The sequence below is a fragment of the Denticeps clupeoides genome, unplaced genomic scaffold (assembly GCF_900700375.1).
Source record: "Denticeps clupeoides unplaced genomic scaffold, fDenClu1.1, whole genome shotgun sequence".
In the NCBI taxonomy this organism is placed as follows: Eukaryota; Metazoa; Chordata; class Actinopteri; order Clupeiformes; family Denticipitidae; genus Denticeps; species Denticeps clupeoides.
Window position 1 is genome coordinate 70283 of NW_021630069.1, and position 24675 is coordinate 94957.

The 24675-nt window shown below is 39.8% G+C and overlaps 2 protein-coding genes across 2 annotated transcripts in view; both read left to right on the top strand.

Annotated features, from left to right (window-relative positions):
• Positions 1 to 299: 299 nt before the first annotated feature.
• On the top strand, positions 300 to 13934 carry slc37a1 (solute carrier family 37 member 1). Its single transcript, XM_028968224.1, has 19 exons — positions 300 to 512; positions 1066 to 1147; positions 1230 to 1323; positions 1529 to 1607; positions 2929 to 3064; positions 3145 to 3221; positions 3291 to 3457; positions 4703 to 4758; positions 4868 to 4936; positions 5048 to 5191; positions 5517 to 5607; positions 9268 to 9330; positions 9426 to 9511; positions 9607 to 9655; positions 9786 to 9859; positions 9955 to 10033; positions 12780 to 12877; positions 13004 to 13068; positions 13389 to 13934. The coding sequence occupies exons 1-19, from the start codon at positions 457 to 459 to the stop codon at positions 13402 to 13404; spliced, it is 1581 nt and encodes a 526-aa protein (XP_028824057.1). The 5' UTR covers positions 300 to 456; the 3' UTR covers positions 13405 to 13934.
• A 759-nt stretch (positions 13935 to 14693) lies between these two features.
• Positions 14694 to 24675, top strand: part of pde9aa (phosphodiesterase 9aa) — a 69872-nt gene continuing 59890 nt past the window's right edge. The window contains exon 1 of the mRNA XM_028968205.1: positions 14694 to 14963. Within this exon, the coding sequence (XP_028824038.1) occupies positions 14901 to 14963 (63 nt within the window). The 5' untranslated portion in view covers positions 14694 to 14900. The remainder of the gene's footprint in view (positions 14964 to 24675) is intronic.

Below are 24675 nucleotides of genomic sequence, written 5' to 3' on the forward strand. Positions count from 1 at the left end.
TTTCATCACGGAACGAGGAAGTGAAGTGCGGATCTGATTAGCGGCTGTAAACAACGTAAATACGGCAAGTCAACACGCTTGTGACTATTTAGCAGCTACTAACTGGGTCAGATTCGTGTTCTGTGGTGGATCCGGTTTCGTTTGTTTGCATTGTTGCGCGCGGGTGACGTTTCAGCTTGGTGTGCCCGGATCAAAACCGGTCAACCGGGGTGTGTCCGTCTTCCTCCTGAGTAACCGGCTAGTTCAGTCACAAGGATTCCAATTCTATTCTGTTGTATTCTATTTTACTCTACACACAGCGCCCTAACAGCATGAAGCCAGTGAACTCCCCGTGGGGCCCGAAGAGGCGGCCTGAGCACATGAGGCTGTGAACCAAGATCGATCTCTGCATCGGGACAGTTTAATCATGGCGAGGCTGTGAACCAAGATCGATCTCTGCATCGGGACAGTTTAATCATGGCCCCCGTGCCCCCCGGCATCCGCTTTCTGACCAACTTCAACAGGGAACAGTGGTGAGTGGAGATCTTGTTCCTGAGCCGATTTACGGTCAGATAATCATTTATGGGCATTTTGGACATGATATATCCTATATCCTATGTGTTTTTGAAATTCTTGCTCTGATTCTGGCAGAATCTCACTTTTATCTGGTTTCAGGATTGTTTGATTTCGAATCATTTTGTTGGTTGCAATACATAACAAGGGAGACTACTGAGAAGGGCATCTTCTGTTAGGCTTGTTCTTGCCCCTGAAAAGGGACTTCACATTGTCTGCTGTTAAATTGTGTATATATACAGCAAAGTGCCTCTTTTATAAGGTGGGGCTGGTATTAACCGGTGTTACGTGGGGAGGGGTGAAGTCACTGTGATTTAACACTGGGTAGTGTTTGGTTTTCAGACTGAACTCTCTGATTTGGGTGTGGATTCAAACTTACAATTATTGTAAATATTGCAATAATGACTGCACTGTGACAAAATAAATGTTTTTAAAGGAATGATTTCCTAATCTCATGTGCTGTGTTATACATGGTGACCTGTCTCTCTTTCTCCTCCTCCCCTCATCCCCCAGGTATAAGGCCTTTACATTTATCCTCACCTTCCTGCTTTACACCAGCTTCCATCTGTCTAGGAAGCCAATTAGCATTGTGAAGGTGATTAACAAAATAAATAAAACTATACTACTGTGTGGGTAAGAAATGTGTGTGTGTGTGACTGTTCTGTGTATGTTTGTAGAGTGAACTGCATAAGAACTGTTCTTCTGAGCTCCAGACAACAGGCAGGGGCAGACTGCTCCAAACAGAAATGGACTGTGGCTGGAAGCCTTTTGGTCTGTTCACAATCATTGACATGTCTCACTCTCACCACCGCCCGTCCCTCCATCTACTCAATCTATTCTCTACCAGTATGCCACGCTGTCACCCTGTCAACCATTAGATATTTCATGTGTTCTCCACTTCTCAGAACTAAATGTGGTATAATACACTCTGAAGATGTTGTAGTAAAACCTGTGTTTTCCATCTCTCTCTCTGTAGATAAAAGTAACTATAAGCAGCTTTTAGGAGCCTTGGATTACTCGTTCCTGTGTGCTTACGCAGTGGGAATGTACCTCAGGTAACACTCTCAGTCTGTTCTCACACCGTCAGCCTCTCTCATCACTTGAAATCTCAGCGTTTAACCCCTTGACGTAGTGCTTCTCCACCAACACTTTCAATTAATTCTCACTTGTTTCATAAAAAAAAAAAAACACAACACCACAAAACATTTATGAACCAGAAAAAAAGTGGATCATGTACTCATGGGTTGTGCTATTTTCTGTGTGTGTTTGTGCCGGTATTATTGAATTTGATCGGTGTATAGTGTATTGTTTTTGTCCATTTTTATGACATAACCTAAACGAGATGAGAAGCAACGTAAAAATTTGATTCACTGATGAATAAAAATGAAACTAAATGTGGTTTACAAAATAAAAACTATACTTAAATGTCTCTTCATTTCTGTTAAAGAAAACGTTTAATGATGTAAATATTATTATGCATTATTTCTTATTCCTGTCTCTCCCATCCAGTCACACAGATAATGTCACTTCATGGCATTATTCAAAATAATAGACTAAAATACAAATTTCATCAACTAAAACTAGACTATAAAATAGTCATGGATAATTCTGACTAAAATAAGACTTTTAATCGACTGAAACTTGACTAAAATGAGTAAACAAAAATGACTGACGCAAAGACTAGACTAAAACTAAAATGAAGACAGGCTGCCCAAAACTATAAAAAAAACTATAGTATGCTTCGCACTGAACAACAATGGGGGGACATCACCTTGTAAATGTTAGCTAGTCCAGGAGAACATCTTCCACTTTTTTTTTTTTCAGCCAAAGAGCAACTACATTGATTCTTTTGTTATTATTGTTTATTCTAATGCCTCTAATAGACTCACATTTGTCGTATTGACATGTTTCTCCCTCCTTATTATTAGTTTGGTCTGTCCTGCAGATATATGCAGGATTACGTGCAAATGACTAGTCGGAGCAATCTGCTGTGCAAATAATACAAAGCAGTTTTCTACAAGGACATGAAGTAAATCATGTAAATAACTAGTAATAATTAGTGTAAATTGTCACAGAACTATGATAGTTTTGAGATCTATTTTCAACCATGGTATTGCAGTATTCAATATAATTTCAATATAATCTCTATTCAGAATTGAATTTTTTTTTAATCATCTATGTCTGTGTGCCACTGGGAGGAGTTTTGAATCTCTGCCTAAGCAGCTGCACCTGACTGATTCAGCAGTAACAAAATAGGCTAATGGAAATTGAGGCCATTTCTTAGATCAACAGGGCTCCGATTGTTCCATTATCTTTGTTGTGATGCTGCAGGTTTGAATCCTACTGGTAACTGATTCTGTGCTCAACATTCTGCAGTGGGATCATTGGTGAGCGTCTGCCCATCCGACTCTACTTGACCTTTGGCATGGTGACCAGTGGACTCTTTACCTGTTTGTTTGGACTTGGCCACATCTTTAATATACATAGCCTGGGTTTCTACATATTCACACAGGTATGTATACACACACACACACACACACACACACTGATGATGGTGTAAATCATGTAAATCATGCCTGTTTCTGTGAGTAGGTGGCGAATGGCCTGGTTCAGACCACTGGCTGGCCCAGTGTGGTAACCTGCATAGGGAACTGGTTCGGCAAGGGGAAGTGTGTACCTTGTTTGTCTTTGTGTTTCAATTACTTTTGGGGGGGATCTAATGTCTGATATGTATTTAGGAGAGGACTGATTATGGGTGTGTGGAACTCACACACCTCAGTGGGGAACATTCTGGGTTCCCTTATTGCTGGCTGCTGGGTCTCCTCTAACTGGGGTTTGTCCTTCATCATACCTGGAGTCATCATCACGGTCATGGGTCTTGTGTGCTTCTTCTTCCTCATTGAACGTGAGTCTATGTTGAGAAGTGCATGAATTAAAACAATCAGGTGTCAAAAGTACTGATGGGCAAGTTAACATGTTATTATTGCATTAACACATTTAAATAACATCAACATTTAATGTATTGCGCATTAGCACAATTCTTGTCTTATTGTTTTTATTTTAAAAGTCTGGCTCTCAATACACATACATATAAACATTGGGTCAGCAGTCCATGTCATTGGAGAGAAAAAACAGAAGCATTGGCAGACGGTGGCATTGTACAACTTTGTACAGGGTTATGGTAGCACACTATAGCATACAATAGTGGCCTTGTACCCAAACTATGGTGAAATGAACACTATCTATAATTACCAAGTCATTGTTTTAAATTGGTCTTGAGATTTTAACTTCAATAGCATTAGCAGCATTAACAGAAGGCCAGAGTGAACCGATGTGTTTTTAGTGTAGATTTAAATTATGAGACTGGTTTTGAGTCCCAATTACTGAAGCTGAGGAGCTTTGTACGAGAAAGACCTGTGACCTTTAGTATTTTGGGAACCCACACCTGTGGCAGATCATAAATGACTAAAAGTTCACTCAGGTACTGCAGTGTGAGGCATTTGGAGCTTTATAGGTCAATAATAAAACTTTGTAGCCAATCCTAAATTTGATGGTTGCCAGTGCAGTGACTGTAAGATAGGGGTGATGTAGTCATAGTTTCTGATTCTAGTTAGATCTCTCTGCTGCTTGTTTTTCCTACATCTTGTTGAGCTGACAACATCTACAGCCAACAGGAAATAAGCTAACATTATGTAAGGAACAAGTGCAATATGCTGTATGTATGAGTATCAAAATATTTTGTCTCATGTTGTACAATGTCTCATTGCTACAATGACAATAAAAAAAAAGATATTACTGAATGTTGTGCACAACAATTTGATTAATTGTGATTAAAATATTTAATCATTGCACAGCACTAGCAATAGATTTTTTTCATCAGAGCAAGTTATGTGTATTAATATCTTAGCTGTCTGTCCACTGAAGTGTGAACTCACCTTTAAATTGTGTAGTTCAAATTAAAGTTCAACTACATGCATGTTAGACAGTACAAATGGAAATGAAATAAAGCTGGAAATGAAATTATGTAAAGAATACTTCCTCATCCTGTTCTACCCAGTTTTAACATTGAAAATAGACTCAGGCACACTTCTTGTCTTATCAGTGTGTTTGATGTGTTGTGTGTTGTATTACTTTTCTGCACTTTCTGTAGATCCCAATGATGTAAGGAGCCTCTATTCACAGAACACAGCACTGCTTTGTAACAATGTAAGAAATATATTCACACACATACCCCTCACTGTGTTGTTTAGATTATATATTATACACTCAAATTATATAGACAGACACACATAGAGGCGATGGTTTCTGTTTTCAGAGTAAAAACTGGACTGGACTAAATGGACACAAAGACACACACCTGCAGTTTAAAAAAGGCAAAGGCCAGGTAACAGTCCTTAAAGATTTTCAGAAAATACTCATACCTAATTTATTCAGGTTGAGAATGCAGTGAATTTGAGATCATTCTCCTCTGACCTTGTATTTGTCCTTATTCCAGATGTATGATACAGAGCTGCTGCTTCCTCGGGATGGAGTGTGTGTTGATGGTGCAGGAGTTTGTGTCCCTATGCAGCAGTTGGTTGTGGTGAAAAGTGAAACAGAACCCTCTCCAATCAGCTTCTTTGGAGCACTGCATATTCCTGTGAGTCATACAGTTAGGTAGAGTGAGGGCGATTCACAACAGAACACCAGAGACAAGGCCTATTGGGTTTGAATCAAATTCTTTCACAACACCACAGAGTCCAGCTTGTTGTAATAGCAGTCAGAGTGCATGGGGTCTTAACCACTGAAAGGGCTGAATGCTTTTGACCAGCCTGGTGCAAAACCCTCCATCCTAGGATGATGTACAGGCCTGCAAGCTGCAAGTGAATGCAAGGGAACATTTAGCATTTGACTGTGACATTTGAGGAGTTCCATAGTGGTTTGTGATTTGCAGTTTGCTGATGAATGTTTCTGTGTGTGTGTAGGGGGTAGTGGAATTCTCTCTCTGTCTGCTGTTTGCTAAGCTGGTCAGCTACACTTTCCTCTTTTGGCTTCCACTCTATATCACCAAAGCAGGTGAGTGTTGTGTGTATTTCAGAATGTACATGTCAGGCTGATGTTCATAAAAACACTCAAATTCAAATTTTATTTGTCACATACACAGTCTTACACGGTATGATAAGCAGTGAAATATTGCAAGTATACAATGAACCAATATGTAAATATTGCAAACATAACCAAGTGAAAATTCACACAATCACTTTCACTTTCACTTACAGGATGGTTTTTAATAGCATTTTTTGCTGCTGAAGGCTTGTATTTTGTCAATTTTATCACACAAACAAAATGTATATTGTTAGAACATAAAGCATGTTGGAATTGGGCTGGGGCATGCGTCATGCCATTTCTTAAAAAACGTCAATGCAAAAGATTTGTTATCAGGGACAGGGCATGTTTAGAAGTTAAGCAAATAAAAATTAGGCCAAATTTGAAATATTTCTTATATCATGAATATATATGTACTAGGGGTCCTACAGTCACAACAGGGGCAGTGGTGGCCTAGCAGTTAAGGAAACGGCCCCGTCATCAGAATGGCGTTTGAATCCCGAGCTGCCAAGGTGCCATTGAGCACAGTCCCCACACACTGCTCCCAGCTGTGTGTGCTGTGCTGTGTTTCTCAATGACAATCACATGTTTGCTGTTCCTTTAAACCCATATTCTGTTTTTTTTATTTTTGGTTGAAACGAAATGTAATGGGATTTACTCAGATCCATGGCCACATGCTTGATCTTGTGCTTTCATATAATCTGTGTATTGTAAATGTCAGTTGGCGATGCCATGGTTTTAAGCACAAATATTTAAAAGTAAATTAATTTAGCAATTGGCAATACAATATTCAATCAAAGCATGCAACAGTGAATTAAATTTTCAATCTGACAATGTAATTTGATGTTTGGATTAGATTTTGCTATTGCCAATTTAATGTGCAGTGTGCTGATGTAATCCTTAGTTCATTTCAAAGTTCTGTTTTGCCATTGGTTTTCTGCACATTTATTCAATGGAAATAGAAATGGAATAATTTTGCAAACTGTCAGAACGCTCATCAAGGCAGGCTTCATTAATTTGAAGGAGGTGTGGACAACCATAGGGCTTCTGCTCAGGAAATTATAAACAATAGCCTTATCTTGGGTCTGGTGCCTCTGTTTTGCAAAGATGCTTAATTGAACCTTTATTGAAAAAAAACAAACAGGCATGGACACTTCAGAGGTATCAAACTATAGGTCTATGTCCAAGCTTCTACAAATTTTTTGGGGAAAAATCTGTTCTAGAGAAGCTACAGTTTTTTTTATCTTTAAGAAGCACTGTATACAGTATCATCTATATGCAGATGACTGTTACAATTACCTGCCAGCCCCCTGACACCCCTCTTTGACTGTCTCAGTTATGTCAAGGCCCACAGTTAGGTCAATTATGTTGGCCTACAACTTTCTTCTATTTTTGTGGCCTGACTACTATAAGGTAATTTATAGTGGAATTACACTTCACTTTCCCCAGTGGCTCCCAGTTCAATTTGGAATTGATTTTACCAGGATTTATTTGCTGGTCTCTTCACTGGGATCTACCAGTAGTCTGGGTGCTTGATTCCATGTCTCGGATAAAAACAAACAGAAGCAGTGGCAGATGGCTGCACTGTACGACCGATACTGAAATATGTGGTTATAGTGGTATATTGGTGCTACAGTGGCCCGGTTCCCTAACTAGGACAGCCTAACTAGGGTGAATTTAACTTTGTCTGTGTCTAACAGGGGGACTCTGTGACAAACTGGACTTTATAATTGACACTGCGTCAAAATGAAGTGAAATGAGGTTCTAGGACTTTAGCAAAAAGCCAGAGAAAACAGATATTGGATTTAAACACTGAGACTGTGTCTGAATCCCGGACACTGACAGGCAAGCTGTTCCACAACTGCGGAGCTCTATAGGAGAAGGATCTGCTCCCAGCTGTGACCTTCTGCACCTTTGGTACCAGTAGTGACCCCGCACCCATTGATCGAAGGGGGCGTGGCGGTTCGTAAAGAACCAAAAGTTCACTCAGGTACTGTGGGGCGAGACCATTTAGAGCTTTATAGGTTAAAAGTAGGATTTTGTAGTCAATCCTAAATTTGATGGGTGATTTGATGCAGTGATTGTAAGACTGGGGTGATGTGGTCAAATTTCCTGGTTCTAGTTAGAACTCTGGCTGCATCATTCTGTACTAGCTGGAGTTTACTCATGCACCTACTAGAGCATCCAGACAATAATGCATTGCAGTAATCTAACCTTGATGTAATAAATGCATGGACCAACTTTTCTGCATCATGCATTGAAATTATAATTTCTTATTTTCGCAATATTTCTAAGGTGAAAGAATGCTATTCTAGTGACATTATCTACGTGCGAATTGAATGAGAGTCCTGCATCAATGATGACACCTAGATCCTTCACTTCAATACTCGGTGAGATAGAAAGGCTATCCAGGGTTATTGTGTAGTCAGCCAGTTTATGCCTGGCTGCTTGAGGCCCAAGTACAAGCGCTTCTGTCTTGTCAGGGTTTAACAAGAGAAAGTTGGTGAGCATCACAGACCTCATCCAAATATATACACTGGCATGCGCCTGAGGACTGAAGGCCAGTTTCAGCTTGTGGTGCCTAAGACGAGGCTTAAATCCAGGGGGGACTCTGGGCCCCCCACGTTGGAACAGCCCTCACTGTGGACTGTTTTAAGTCTTGGCTTAAGATCTTTTTTCATTCTATGGCTTTTAACATACTGTAATGGGTAAAAACCTCTGGGTTTTTACCCATTACCCATATCCAGTTAAACTAAATACCCTAGCTTTTAGTCTTATGGCAATGTGCTTATTTGTTTTTATTACCTTTTTATTGTTTATTATTTTTTTAAGCAATTAATTGGTTTATTTATTAATTAATTTTGTTTTATTTGAATGCTATCTAGTGATGTAACACTAAGTATGTTGCATCTTATTCATTACTTTTTTTTTTTTTTGGTCTTTTTTGTGCAAGACTTTGTAGACTGTTTTAGCTGTTAAAATGTGCTATATAAATAAAGTTGGATATGACTTAATAGGGTGGAAGTTTACATTTGCATTTACGGCAGTTATCAACAACAACATTTATTTCTTATATAGCCCAAAATCACATACAGTATGTCTCAATGTGTCTTGCTCAGAGGCACAATGGTAGTTAGTGGGGTTTGAAGTGGGTTTTGGTCTTCTGGTTCATAGGTGAGTGTGTTTCCCACTAGGCTACTGTAAACCAGAAGATCACAGATTCAAAAGCTACTTAATACCATTGTGTTTCTGAGCTGTGCATGGTATATAGCTTATTTATATATCATATATACCATAAATCTCAGTGAGAATGGGTTCTCCTTGCTGAGCCTTTGTTCCTCACAAGGCTTCTTCCTCTTTCAGGGAGTTTTTCCTTGCCACTGTTGCCTTTGGCTTGCACAATTGCAGCACACTTAAGTACTGTTCTATTGTTAGGTGCTTTGTGACAATGTACATTGTAAAAAGTGCTTTATAAAGGAAATTTGATTGATTGAACCTTGAGTAGCTTCGGGTGGGTAACTACTGCTCTAAATTTTTGTGTTGATAAATAAGTAGGTTTGTTTGGGTATTACAATGTTTGTCCCAATTCTCAATAATGGGTGATCATATACGGCCTAATATATTTTCCAGCTCATCTGGATGCCAAAAGGGCTGGCGATCTTTCAACTCTATTTGATGTTGGAGGGATCATAGGTGAGTGTTTTTGCATTTACGCCTGTGGGAGAACCAGATCCTAAAAGGTAAAAAATAATATGAAGTTATGTAAACACATGGTCTGTGTGTGACAGGTGGAATCCTAGCAGGTGTGATCTCAGACAGGTTGGCTAAGAGAGCTTCTACCTGTGCTGTCATGCTGCTGCTAGCTGCTCCTACAGTAAGATGCTACTGTTCTTTAGCAAAATGATTTATAGGGGGAAACTTCTGTCAGTTCTCTCCTCATGTGTGTGTGTGTGTTTTTGTTTGTTTCAGCTTTATGGATTTTCCATGATAAGTGAACTGGGTCTTGGTCCTACAGTAGGTGAGGCTTCATTGTTCAGATTATTTTTACATTTTTATACAGTGTAATTTGATTACATACCAGTCCATTATGGAATTTGTATGCAGAAGTTCTCTAATGTTTGGTATAATTCTGTGTTGGTGTGTTTTAGCTATGCTGCTGGTATGTGGGGGACTGGTGAATGGTCCATATGCCCTCATCACTACTGCAGTGTCAGCTGACCTAGTGAGTGTAATTCTGATTTCAGTATTTGCTTGTCTTTATTTTTATTTAGTAGGCTATTCTGATATGTGGAGTGTAATTGTTTGTTCACCTTTCAGGGTACACACAAAAGTCTGAAGGGCAACGCCAGAGCCCTATCCACAGTCACTGCCATCATTGATGGGACCGGTTCTGTTGGTAAGTTTTATTTTATATGCTCTAGTCTTAATTCTGAGATTAAAGAGGTTAAAGGTTGCATATAAATGGTGCATATAAATAGGGGTGTTAATGTACACAAAAATTAAAGTTCATTACAAATGTAACACAAACCAACCAAGGGTATGAAACCGTTGTGTGTTCCTGTAAAGACAGGACCCATTATTTTAGGATAGTACAAAGATACTATCTGAAAATATTTACTTAAATATAAACTAAAACCATTTATTCAAAAATATTTTTCGTTTTGCTGCAGTATTCAAGACATTCACTTGGGGAGTCTATGCCTGCTTTTTAGACTGTAGATAAAGGCTGCAGTTTAATGTTCCTGTATGAAAATGAAACAGTTAAATGAAAAATGAAACATTTGAAAATGAAACATTTGTTTAACTGTAGATATGTACTGAGAAATGCAGAGACTGTGGAAAGTCATTGTTCACTGGACTTGGAATATCAGTCAGTTAAATGTAGTCAAGTCTATCTACCTTGCAAGTTTACGGTTGTCATGGCAATGGCTGTATACTTTCCCCTAGATGCTAATGCTAACATAGCCATAAATGAGCTGTATAAAGCAATAACCAACCAGCAGAACTCTCACCCAGAAGCAGTGCACATCACATCTGGATATTTCAATAATACTTATTTAAAGACAGTGCTTATACATCAAATCTGAAAGGGGTAGGAACACTTTGGATATAGCAACATCCAGGGTGGTTACAGAGCTAAACCCTTACCCCATCTGGGTCTATCCGATCACATGTCCTTGCTACAGATTTCAGCATACACCACAGTAAGGAAGCTGCAGGATTGCATCGAGGGCACAGACTGGATTGTGTTTGAACACCAGGACTTAGAGGAACACACCACATCTGTGCTCTCCTACATTAACTTCTGTGTAGACAGTGTCACAGTGGACAAATGAATGGGTGACTAAAGACATCCAGCACCTGGTGAGACAATACAATGGCGATTCGAACCGGCAAGCTTCCGATTATGGGCTCATTTCCTTACCTGCTAGGCCACCACTGCGGCCTAAACTTGCGGAGATGCCGGGAGCTGAACCTGAGACCTAATACATGCATACAAGCATCTATTCCACTGCAAGCAAAAGAAAAACACCATGGCAGCTGAGGGCAACACCACACTTGTTGAAAAACTATACCACTTTTTTGCACGCTGCAGCCAAAACATCAGTCCTCAGCAGTCCCTGCTTCACAGGGAGGGGGGGGGGGGGGGGGGGGGGGGGGTCCTCAGAGAGTGCGCTGACCAGCTGGCCGGATCAGTCAGCGGGATGGTGTACATATAGATGCAGATCTGAAATGTAGCTCAAACGCCTTGGCGGTAGTAAAGAAGGACCAACAGCGACTCCATTTTCTGAGGATCCTTAGGAGAGTTAACCTGATGTAGGAGCTGCTGAAAGTCTTCTACCGCTGCTCCATTGAGAGTGTGTTGGCATATTGCATCTGTGTGGAACTCAAGTGGCACGATGGCAGGCAAGAAATCACTACAGAATGTCATCAACACAGCAGGGAAAAACACTGGTCTTTTGCTTTCTTCTATAAAGGACCTCTACAACACATTGCTAAAGACTGCACTCACCGGGGACGTGGTATTTAGGATGCTGCCCTCTGAGAGATTTAGGGTGCTGAGGTCAAGAATAATTAGATTTGAAGGACAATTTTTAGAACCAGGCAATCACACTCAAACACTCAAGCTGCAAACATACAAACTGCATCTGCTATGCTGCTCTTTTAGTACATTATACTAAGGTTTCACCATTCACCATTTCATCATTATGTTCCCTCACTCATTCGGCTTGTTTTGCACACTCCTGTACAGATTACATTTTTATCTACAGGGAGTGCAGAATTATTAGGCAAATATTTTGTCCACATCATCCTCTTCATGCATGTTGTCTTACTCCAAGCTGTATAGGCTCGAAAGCCTACTACCAATTAAGCATATTAGGTGATGTGCATCTCTGGTCTAATGACATCAACACCCTATATCAGGTGTGCATAATTATTAGACTACTTCCTTTCCTTTGGCAAAATGGGTCAAAAGAAAGACTTGACAGGCTCAGAAAGGTCAAAAATAGTGAGATATCTTGCAGAGGGATGCAGCACTTAAAATTGCAAAGCTTCTGAAGTGTGATCATTGAACAATCAAGCATTTCATTGCATCGTGTGTGCATATAGGTGGCTATATTGGTCGCTGATTTGTTTTTGTTTTGAATGTCAAATGTATATTTGTGAATGTGGAGATGTTATATTGGTTTCACTCGTAAAAATAAATGGGCATATATTTGTTTTTTATTAAGTTGCGTAATAATTATGCACAGTAATAGTCACCTGCACACACAGATATCCCCCTAAAATAGCTAAAAATAAAAACAAACTAATAACTACTTCCAAAAACATTCAGCTTTGATATTAATGAGTTTTTGGGTTCATTGAGAACATGGTTGTTGTTCAATAATAAAATTATTCCTCAAAAATACAACTTGCCTAATAATTCTGCACTTCCTGTATTTCTGTTTGTACATATATGTATTTATATATAAATGTCTTTTTTGCACTGGTGGTGGGCAGGACCTCAATTTCATTGTACTGTTGTACTAAGTATGATTGCACAATGACTAAGTCTTACTTAGTCTTACTAACTTAAACTTACTGTTACAGAGCTAGTGCAAAGTGTAAATGGAGGTATTTGGTGTGTTTGTGCTCAGGTGCAGCGTTAGGTCCCCTGTTAGCAGGGCTGCTGTCAGCACATGGATGGGAGCATGTCTTCTACATGCTCATGACTGCTGACTTCTTTGCCCTGCTGGTAAGAAACTTACCTGTGTGTGTGTGTGTGTGTGTGTGTGTGTGCACTGTCCTGCTGTTTGGAATGTACAAAAATCATAACTTCCTAAACTTGTGTGTGTGTGTGTGTGTGTGTGTGTGTGTCTAGCTGCTTTTGAGACTGGTCATGAAAGAGATGAAGACTCGTCAGTCTCGTCCTGGTACCACTGTGGAGTAAGTTCATCTGTAGTTATTTATCAGTTCATCATTATGATAATGCTATATACAGAGAGCTGGGATGTAACAGTGATACATATTCAGAATACTAAAATGAAATATTTAGTATTCAGTTCCTTCTATCATTAAATCAATCCTATGCTCCACATTTGAGAAGGTCATGTTTTCTACATCACACTCAAATGTGCATGAGGATGACCGTCTATAAAACATAACATTGATCTTTTATTCATGCTGCTATAAAAATACTAATTGACCACTCAGAAATGTCATTGTCTGCTGTACTAAGATGTGACTTCCTGTCCTTTGTCTCACAGACTGAAGGAGCACTGACAATTTGCACAGAGAAATTTAAGGATGAAGGGATTGAATCTTTTTGAGCCTTGCCAAATATTTTGTACAATTACTTCTTATTAATATTCTTAAAATTATTCCAGTCCAAATGTTTTGCAGAAACACATACTGCCTTTTGAGTGTGTGTTTTTTTGAAGGGAATGAGTGTGTGTATGTGTGTTTGTTTTGGGTTTGTGTGTATTTATGTTAGATAATTGAAGGCTCGCTTGATTTCAGTAAATGTTCAGTTGTTCAGTTCCTGAACAGTCAAAACACTGTCAGAATTTTGTGGACTTTGCAGTAGACCTGTATGTGTGTATGTGATGAAAGAATTAAGTCCTGGTTAAATCCAGGAATCCAGACCAAAGACCCATTATAGATGCCCTGAAATACTGTGCATGTGTCCTAAAGAGCCAAGAGTTGTTATTTATTGACATGTTTGTGATTCTTTGTGATCCTTTTGTCTATAAATTTGTCAATACTGTATTAATAATAAGATGAATATTTAATGATTAAAGGAATTTACATGATGCTTGCTTACTGTTCACTGTGTTGAACTGTCTCTGTCATAAGATGTCTCTCTTGATAACATGAAAAGGGCAAGTTGAAATCCCATTTCGCACTGATGAAATGGTGACTGCAGGATGATTTGCTTTTGGCTTGCTGATGGGAGGGTGAGCAACACATAGCAAATTTGCCAGTGTTGTGAACACTCCACAAAATGATCAAGACCATAGAGGAGAAACTATTTTATTCTATTTTTACAGTTTTAGATTTTTAGATTTAGACAATTTTAATAATAACAGAACAACCCCCACCCCAGCCTACAAAAAAAAAATATATATATATATATACACACACACACACACACACACACACACACACACACATCCACTAGTCTAGAGACTTCAGTGTGAGTGTAGGACAGAGTGAGAACTGTATCTCTTATCTGAAGTCAGCTCATATAAACACTCTTCAGTGTTAATTTTGTACTGGTATTTATGCCGTGCTGATGCTGAGAAAAAGTGAAGAAGAACATGTTGCATCATCGTTGTAATATAACACTTCTACACCCCATTCGGTTATGCTTAGACACAATGTTTACTGATTCCCACCTGGAAGTGGCAGGACACACCTGTAGTTGACACCTATTTCTCAAACAGATGACCAGTTGCCAAGATGAAGTGACAGACTGACAAGAAGAGGAATAACCCAGTTCTGTTTGTACTTATACTAGTTTCTGTTGTTCTGAGGAGAGAAGTGAGAAGTACTGTGTGTGTGTGTGTGTGTGTGTGTGTGTGTGTGTAGTTGAATGGGGGTGAAAGCTCCTCCTGAAGAGCGCCACTCACTCCATCGCTGCACCTCCTCTGGCTTAACAGTAACCATGGTGACGGGAGAAGAGGACCTGGTGGGGAGGTGCAACAGTGGGAGCCAAGAAAGAACCGCTGTTGCTGAGTTTCAGTCGCCTTAGTCTCACAGCTGCAGGGAAGACAGATATGGGAAGCGCCTTCTCTGCCCACCGGGTCATCTACCTGGATGCAGATGGGAAGGTGCAGAAGGTAACAACAGCACACAACTCCTGCCTGGATAAGCTTAGTATTGTTTGTGTATTTTTGCTCTGTGTGTTTTACCTTTAATTTAACAGGCTGCACACACATTTTATATGCTTTTTGTTGTCCAGTGAGTCACCAATGATTCCACACTGATCTACACTATTTTGCACTGTTCTACCTTTTTCTGCACTCTCTACACTGATCAACACAGCAAAATGTACAGTGTTAAATTAACACTGCACAGTGTTTGTACTCTGTAAAACTCTATTTTGTGTTAAATCATAAAATGACCATATGGGTGGTACACAGGTACCAAACAGGAGGTTTCATTTTTGATGTTTCATGTGAGCTTTTTTGTTTTTCATGTTTCAAATGTGCATTATAAATAAATTGTGGTATTAATTTTATTAATGACATCAGATGAATTTTGATATGTCATGTCAATTCTGTTTTGCTTTTGTAACTTATGCAACGTGTTGCATAACTTTCTTTTCTTGTGCTTGTAGTTTGGTCATTTCCAGGCGAAATGCACAGCACTCTAAACAAATGGGTGTCACAGCACAGTACCCTATTTTGAGTCACAGAACATAAAATCGGATGCCGGGAACAGGAATACATCAGTGCTGAAAGTAAAAAAAAGAAAATAAAAACAATGTTAGGAAAGGACTTAGTCTTTTTAAATAAACATAGGCAGCACAGAAAGTATTTTATCTTTTTTATAGGTCTCCAAAGCATATTTCGATAGCTTATTTCTTGGAAAAGAGAAAGAGAGTGCCCATAGCATTAAGAAATTATAAACTGAAATCAAAATAAAGGAAAACAAGATGGCAGATATCACAACATCAAGATTTTTGTAAATTTAAGATTCAGCTGAAAAATACAAATTATTTTTTATAAAGGCTAATATCCAATGTTATGAAAGGGTAGCTAAATAATATTAGCTCAACAGGGAAAGTAAAAGAAGGAAATCAGTTGGTGACCTCAGCTAAAGGTACGGTCCAAATTCATATTGAACAAGCAGAATTTTGGAGCTATAACTAAAACAGAAAAAAGAGAAGCTGCATTATTAATGAATACTGGTTAGATATCCAGGCCAGTGTTACTAAAAGTACACACGTGGACAAAATTGTTGGTACCCTTCAGTCAATGAAAGAAAAACTCACAATGGTCACAGAAATAACTTTAATCTGACAAAAGTAATAATAAATAAAAATTCTATGAAATTTAACCAATGAAAGTCAGACATTGATTTTCAACCATGCTTCAACAGAATTATTTTAAAAAATAAACTCATGAAACAGGCCTGGACAAAAATGATGGTAACCCTAACTTAATATTTTGTTGCACAACCTTTTGAGGCAATCACTGCAATCAAACGATTCCTGTAATGGTCAATGAGACTTCTGCACTTCTCAGCAGGTATTTTGGCCCATTTTTGCTCCAGTTGTCTCAGGTTTGAAGGGTGCCTTTTCCAGACGGCATGTTTCAGCTCTTTCCAAAGATGCTCAATAGGTTTGAGGTCAGGGCTCATAGAAGGCCACTTTAGAATAGTCCAATGTTTTCCTCTTAACCATTCTTGGGTGTCTTTAGCTGTGTGTTTTGGGTCATTGTCCTGTTGCAAGACCCATGACCTGCGACTGAGACCAAGCTTTCTGACACTGGCCAGCACATTTCTCTCTAGAATCCCTTGATAGTCTTGAGATTTCATTGTACCCCGCACAGATTCAAGACACCCTGTGCCAGATGCAGCCCAGAACATAACAAAATGTTAGAGTTATCCGTCTTATCCAACACTTATAAACCTGAGAGAAATCACACGAAGCAGTTGAGCTCTTTTTACTTGCAAGGAGAGCGATCAGAGACGATCATGCCTCCAAGAGGCTCTACTGTCTCTTCCGCTTCCTCTATTTTTATTTAATAAAGGAGGGTACATTCATCACAGGATCACACCATATAAACTTAGAATTTGCATGTAGGGTTGTCTCTTGGTAGACGCTCCATCACAAGGTCTTCTTGTTTTCTTGCTTCGCTGCGGCTGCAGGCCTCCTCTTATCAAGTCGCGGTCATTCTGTTCTGCAAACAACCAGTTTCTCATCCAAGTTTCTCATCCAAGAGACTAATGATAAAATATAGTGTGCATATTAAAAAGAATAATACAGTTTAATACATGTGAGATATAAATGTCAAAAAGGAAATAAAAGGTAATTGCATGATAACTTATATACATTTTCCAACATTTCCCCCCTGTTTATCATGTATTTTACTCTTTTTTGTTATTTTCCCTAATAACCTCTTCCTTTAGGATTTTTGACTATTAGTTCATAAACTGAGCAATACATTTACATTCAAAGGGTTTGTTGCTTTAATTCTCAGAGAGAGATTCTCGGAACAGTTGGCTCAACTGTAAGTCACTGGGCTCCATGGTCATCTCAAAGCCCTCATCATGGTTTTTATTTTCCAAAAGCGGGTTTAACTGTGTGGGATCAACCTCCCTGGGTGATAAGGCTGCAGTGATGAGACGGTTCACAAGGCTGCGCAGACAAGGAATACAACAACAGCCACACAAGGTCAGAATTGCTGCAAATACAGCCATAGATGTTAAAACAGATTGAACTAAGGCTTTGCATTTCCCAAATACATTCATCCAGGAATCCCACATCGTAGTTTCCACCCCTGAATGCTCCTTCATCTTCCGGTTGAGGGTGCGCAGGCCGTCAATGGTCAATGTCAGACTGCCTCCTGCAGCTGTGTTGTTTGGTATGAACGAGCAGCATTGCTCTCCAAACATTGCGCATCAGTTAGGAGCATATCCAGCGCTATTCTGTTTTGAAAAGCCATTAGGGAAGTGGCGGATAATTGCCCATGCACGGCCTCAAAACCGTCTTGCGTCCAATTTCCTAGTTTCTGAACATTGTAGCGGATGTAGCTGATTCTGTCCATATTCTTATTAATCGTACACCACCAACACAAGATTGATTCAAATCCCGCTGCTATTTGATTTGCTATTTTATATTCACCAGGCACCCCCCTGGGAACCCCAATTGCATCTATGTAAGTTGGATCTGTTAGCTTCTCCCAGGGCGGGGTTGACCGCTTCGTCTGGTGCCATTCTAATTTGAATAATAGGTTACTTATTGTTGTTGGATATATGGACATTGGTAATAAAAGGGTTACTAAGACACACAACCCGGTGGTGTTTGTGGGCAATCGATCAAACAACCTATTTCCTCCACACCACCACCATATGTCACTTTGAGACTGTGGGTTAAAAGTATTCCCCACAGCCATTATTGTACGACACCAATCTTCCGGTGCTCCTTCTCCTAGTAGGTTCTTTCTTCCGGTCATGTTGATACATGTGAAATTAGGTTTTTGTCTTACTGGTCCCATAAGGGGATATACTTGATCCCAACTTCTGCAACGACTATCTGGTTGAGTTTTGCTCATCACTTCCACAACACATTCGTCCGTTATAACTGCTGGTTTCACCTGTAAAAATGGTCGTGGCAGTCTTGTTGAGTGACATTAGTTGCTTGCTCCACTAAAAGAAGCCAATTGTTGTTTTTACCATATCAAGCATGTATCAAGCATGTAACAATTTTTTTTTTTATATAGGCTAAAGCCATATGTTGTTGTACCAGTCCCACCATCCCCCCTGTTGAGACATGTGTTTTCCCATGGCTCAAAATCGCAGCCCATTTGTATGTAGATATGTACATATGTAGATCTTTTTATATTTTTTTTTCTTAAAAAAATTGTAAATAATAAAAAAATGAAATGAACAGTTGTCGATTAGGTAACATCCAAATTGCACCAAAAACCCATGTAGAGAAACATCCTCAGTCATGCTGAAAATCCAAGACTACTATAGCAGCAACATCCAATATCCGTTACGCACACGATTCGTCTTTACTTAAAAATTAAGTTGCCCCTCCCAAAAATAAATAAACAAATAAACAAAAGAATGCTACAGGACACAGTGAAGGAGAACAGAGGTCATACGGCCACTATTTTGGAGGCCTAATGTGGGTGGGGATTCTGTTTAAAGCTAAGAGGGCCTTCTCTGCATCAGGGTTCCACAGCACCTGAGAAGACATCGATTTAGAATGAGTGAGGGAAGTTAAAGGCTTGCTGAACCTTGGAAGAAATACTCTATGGTAGGAACAAAAGGCAATAAATAACAACAACTGTTTTACAGTAATGGATGTGATGTGATAGGATGACAGGTTCTTGTCATTTTCCACTAATAATGTGACCCAGAAATATAACGTAAATGTAACAGCAAAAATGCAACTGAAATGCAAACCAAAACTGAGACAATAACCCTATTGCTGTAAATAATAATAATTATTATTATTCTTTAAATGCTCTCGGTCTGGGTTCAAGGAAACAAAAAGTGCACAGCGCACTATCGGTGTGTTATGTCTTCGTATTCAGCGTGAGTGTCAGTGTAGGTGTGATGGACCTTATTCAAAGACACAGGAACAGAGGCAAACAGTGCAGCCATTGGGAAATCTCCCTTCTTAAACAAAACAAAACCCAGAAAAAAGAACCCAAAGTGCACATACAACGGTACAATATTCATTTAAAATTGCACAGTTTAGGTGTAATGTATATATTTTCCCCAGCTTTCCACAAACTTAATTTTAAAACTCTCAGAAAGAAAAGAAAACAAACAAACACAAAATGTAAATTCAAAATATTTTCCCATATTCCCTTTAAATCTGAATAAGTTGGAGACCCGTTGTAAATCGCTGTGCTGATGCCCAGACGGTAAAATCTATTGCTAAGAGTTCCAAAATAAAACGAGAGAGAGAGATAGGCCCCCCACACACACACACATACCAGAGAGATAAGGTCTGCCAATGCGTGTAGACGCACATACCCACACACACACACACATACACAGAGAGGCTGGAGTGTCTCATCAGAACTCTGGTCCTCCACTTGTAAACTTTTTCCTGCTGCTTGTTTTGCTATCCGGTCAGCAAAGGCATTTCCGAGCGCTACTTTGTCTTTTGAATTAGTGTGTGCTACACATTTACATATAGCTAATTTCGCAGGTAAGTGGACAGCTTCTAATAGTTCCCATAGTAATTTAGCGTGGGTCACCGGTTTTCCTGTAGATGTAACCATTCCCCTATTCTGCCAGTACTGAGCAAATGTATGGACGGTCGCAAATGCATATTGGCTATCAGTATATATAGTAACATCTTTCCCTTTCATTAATTTACAAGCCTCAGTTAGAGCAATTATTTTGGCTGCTTGCGCTGAAAAAGTCGATGGTAAGTGCTCAGCTTTAATCACTGCTGTCACCACGGCATAGCCCATTTGTGTTTTTCCCAAATAATTTTTCTTTGAAGAGCCATCGATGAATATTACCTCACCCTGAGGCCTGGTTGGTCACTTAAATCTAATCTAGATTTAGCTGTGTGTTCTGCGAGTGCTTGGCAGTCGTGTTGTTCTCCGTCATCGGGGAACAACAATGTGGCTGGGTTAAATGTGGTGCATCGTTCGATAGTGAGATGTGGCTGTGACAGCAACGTGGCCATGCAGGAGAGGTGCCTTGCGGGTGATAAAAAGATCATATTGGTTTGCAGTAGTAAAGCAGCCACTGCATGTGGGACCTTAAGGGTCAATGGGTGGAATAAAACTATTCCGGCACTTGCTTCTACTGCCATGGACGCCGCTATCACCGCCCTCACACAGTGTGGTAATGCGCAGGCTACATTACATTACTAATTTGGATGAAAAATAAGCTATCGGTCTCAGTTTGTCTCCATGTCGCTGGCCTAGGACAGAAGTCATATATTTATCTTTGCAGTCCACTATTTGTATAAACTGTTTACTATAATTTGGCAAGGCTAGAGCTAGACTGGAGGTCAGCGCCTGTTTAATATCACAAAAGGCTTTTTCTGCTTCTGACGTCCAGTTTAGCGGTGATGTCATTTTAGGTCTTCAGTGTAAATTAAGGCTGTAAGTGGGGAAGTGATTTCAGCGTAATTTGGTACCCAACTTCTACAATAATTAGTTAATCCTAAGAATGACATCATTTGTTTTTTAGTAATTGGTTTTGGCGCCTGTAGGACCGCTGTTTTCCGTTCTTCTTCTTTTTTACTAACTTTGTGCTCCTCCTTAGCCAGGTGAATGGTCTTTTTTTGCATGCTTCTAGATTAGGAGAAGCCACTAATACAGGGAGTGCAGAATTATTAGGCAAGTTGTATTTTTGAGGAATTATTTTATTATTGAACAACAACCATGTTCTCAATGAACCCAAACATTAATATCAAAGCTGAATGTTTTTGGAGGTAGTTTTTACTTTGTTTTTATTTTCAGCTATTTTAGGGGGGTATCTGTGTGTGCAAATGACTATTATTGTGCATAATTATTAGGCAACTTAACAAAAAACAAATATATACCCATTTAAATTATTTATTTTTATCAGTGAAACCAATATAACCTCTCCACATTCACAAATATACATTTCTGACATTCAAAAACAAAACAAAAACAAATCAGCGACCAATATAGCCACCTTTCTTTGCAAGGACACTCAAAAGCCTGCCATCCATGGATTCTGTTAGTGTTTTGATCTGTTCACCATCAACATTGCGTACAGCAGCTACCACAGCCTCCCAGACACTGTTCAGAGAGGTGTACTGTTTTCCCTCCTTGTAAATCTCACATTTGATGATGGACCACAGGTTCTCAATGGGGTTCAGATCAGGTGAACAAGGAGGCCATGTCATTAGTTTTTCTTCTTTTATACCCTTTCTTGCCAGCCACGCTGTGGAGTACTTGGAGCATTGTCCTGCATGAAAATCATGTTTTTCTTGAAGGATGCAGACTTCTTCCTGTACCACTGCTTGAAGAAGGTGTCTTCCAGAAACTGGCAGTAGGACTGGGAGTTGAGCTTGACTCCATCCTCAACCCAAAAAGGCCCCACAAGCTCATCTTTGATGATACCAGCCCAAACCAGTACTCCACCTCCACCTTGCTGTCGTCTGAGTCGGACTGGAGCTCTCTGCCCTTTACCAATCCAGCCACGGGCCCATCCACCTGGCCCATCAAGACTCACTCTCATTTCATCAGTCCATAAAACCTTAGAAAAATCAGTCTTGAGATATTTCTTGGCCCACTCTTGACGTTTCAGCTTGTGTGTCTTGTTCAGTGGTGGTCGTCTTTCAGCCTTTCTTACCTTGGCCATGTCTCTGAGTATTGCACTGGAGAGCAGGGTCGGGAGATAATACGACTTGACTGGAGGAGAAGAAGTAGTAGGGAGTAGCAGGGAGATCAGCAAATGGGGGTACAACAATAGTCACTGCTTCTAAAACAGTTTGGGTGAGAGACCCCAAAGGAACATCAAGTAAAAAGTCCATCCTTTTTATGCCAGAATGCCCTGTTAATTTGCTGGGAAGAGATGGCTTACTTAAATTAGGTTTGGCACTCGTCTCCACTCCGTAACAGGTGTGGAACTTCGCCCTCTGACGAACTACATGTCACCATGTGGTATAAAAAGTCTCCTGGGCCTGATCCAATATACGAAAAGAAATTGTCATGACTCACGCCAACAACCATAGTCATTCTTTATGTTTACTCGGACGGGCAAGGTGGCGGGGGTCGCTTTACCTACCCCACTCAAAGCAATGCCCCGGGATGGTATCCACCTCACATCTCATTGTATAAAAACAGAGAGAGGAGTTGGAAGTCGTTGGGCACCATAGTTCAAGAAGGTGACAGCGCAACGGATTGGGCAGACAAATTAGAGCATAGCGCACACACAGGCTTGACCAGGAAACGGCTGTATTGGACAATACAGACCAAGGCTGGAGTATATATGGACTCCAGAAACCAGTGACATTTTCTGCTCACTGAAGAAGACGAATCACAACTAGCACAAATACCTCAATCATTGTGATCACAAGGACCGTCTGATGTAGGACTGATAAAAGGAATTTTTATCAGTCACTTATCCATCACAGAGAGATATGACACGAAGCAGTTGAGCTCTTTTTACTTGCAAGGAGAGTGATCAGAGACGATCCTGCCTCCAAAAGCTCTGCCGTCTCTTCCGCTTCCTCTCTTTTTATTTAATAAAGGGCGGTACATTCATCACAGGATCACACCATATAAGCTTATAATTTGCATGTAGGGTTGTCTCTTGGTAGATGCTCCATCGCAAGGTCTTCTTGTTTTCTTGCTTCGCTGTGGCTGCAGGCCTCCTCTTATCAAGTCGTGGTCATTCTGTTCTGCAAACAACCTTTAGCCCACCAGTTTCTTATCCAAGAGACTAATGATTAAATATAGTGCGCATATTAAAAAGAATAATACAGTTTAATACATGTGAGATTTAAATGTCAAAAAGGAAATAAAAGGTAATTGCATGATAACTTATATACATTTTCCAACATGCAAATTATAATTATCCATGTTTCACAGAAGGGACGGTGTTCTTTTATTGATATTAGGGCTGCAACAATGAATCGATTAAATCGGTAAAAATCGATTACTAAAAGAGTTGGCAACGAATTTCCTAATCAATTCATTGTGTTGCGCGACGCGGAGACATTTGATTATTAAAAAAAATACTTTATTTGAGCGCGGAGCAGAGTGAACACACTCGGTCTCTCTCGTGCACAGATGCTAGCAGAGTTTGGCGCTTCATAGACAGCGCGGAGCAAAAATAAAAAAAAACGAGCGGAGGTAGAGCACAGATACATGGCGGAGGCAGATAAATCTATGTGAAAATATGCAAAAGCGACATGGCACGGCACGGGAGCACCACGGCAATGATCCAGCACCTGAAATACTTTAGTTCCATTTTGAAGTGAGGAATGTAATGTCCCTGGTGCTGGTGTTTAACTCACCGCGGAGGAGAACTAGACGGGGACGTACAGCGCCACCTACAGGTGTGGAGGGGGGATGAAACAGCGTTCAGACTGTTCTCTGCGTCTCTGCGTGGACGACGGTGGGTGGTAGTAGCCTAGTGGGTAACACACTCGCCTATGGTGTCCCTGAGCAAGACTCTTAATCCTAAATTGCTCCAGGGGGGACTGTCCCTGTACTGATTGTCACTCTGGATAAGGGCGTCTGATAAATGCTGTAAATGTTTACCCGTCATCCAGCTTGACAAGCATGACAAGTTAGCGTTAGCGCGTTAATAACAGTAGTAAAGCAGGGGTGCTATAGTTACTTTGCATTAAAAGACTAAAGACATGTTTTTATTCACTAGCCTTTTTTGGACCATTCATTTTTCAATCTGTTGTCATGTATATCTACACTGCAAAAAAGCTTTTCTTACCTAGTCATTTTGTCTCGTTTCCAGTCCAAATATCTAAATTGGCAGACAATTGGCAGACAATTTTGCTTGTTTTAAGCAAACAATCACTTAATTTTGAGATGTTTTTTCAGAAAACAAGACAATTTCATGTGTCTAGTAAATGTATCTTGATTTAATATTTTTTAGATATTTGGACTGAAAACAGGACAAACCTACTAAGTTAAAAAAGCATTTTTTGCAGTGTGTGTGTGTCAGTGTGAAAGTTTGTGAGTGTGTGCGTCTGCGAGTGTGTATCTGCAGTGTAGTGTAGAGAACAAGTTCTGACATTCAAACAAATCCTGTTAAATTTTCTGATTTGTATTTTTCTTTATTTTTTGTATAAATTATTTATCATTCTGGCAGCTCAGGTGGCACTTTATTTAAAAAAAAAAAAAGAAA

Excerpts from the sequence above, each read along its gene's own strand:
- slc37a1 (XM_028968224.1), top strand. The coding sequence starts at position 457 with ATGGCCCCCGTGCCCCCCGGCATCCGCTTTCTGACCAACTTCAACAGG. Across the intron at positions 3,458-4,702 it reads CTTCTTCTTCCTCATTGAAC|ATCCCAATGATGTAAGGAGC; the intron begins GTGAGTCTATGT and ends CACTTTCTGTAG. Across the intron at positions 10,034-12,779 it reads TGATGGGACCGGTTCTGTTG|GTGCAGCGTTAGGTCCCCTG; the intron begins GTAAGTTTTATT and ends GTTTGTGCTCAG.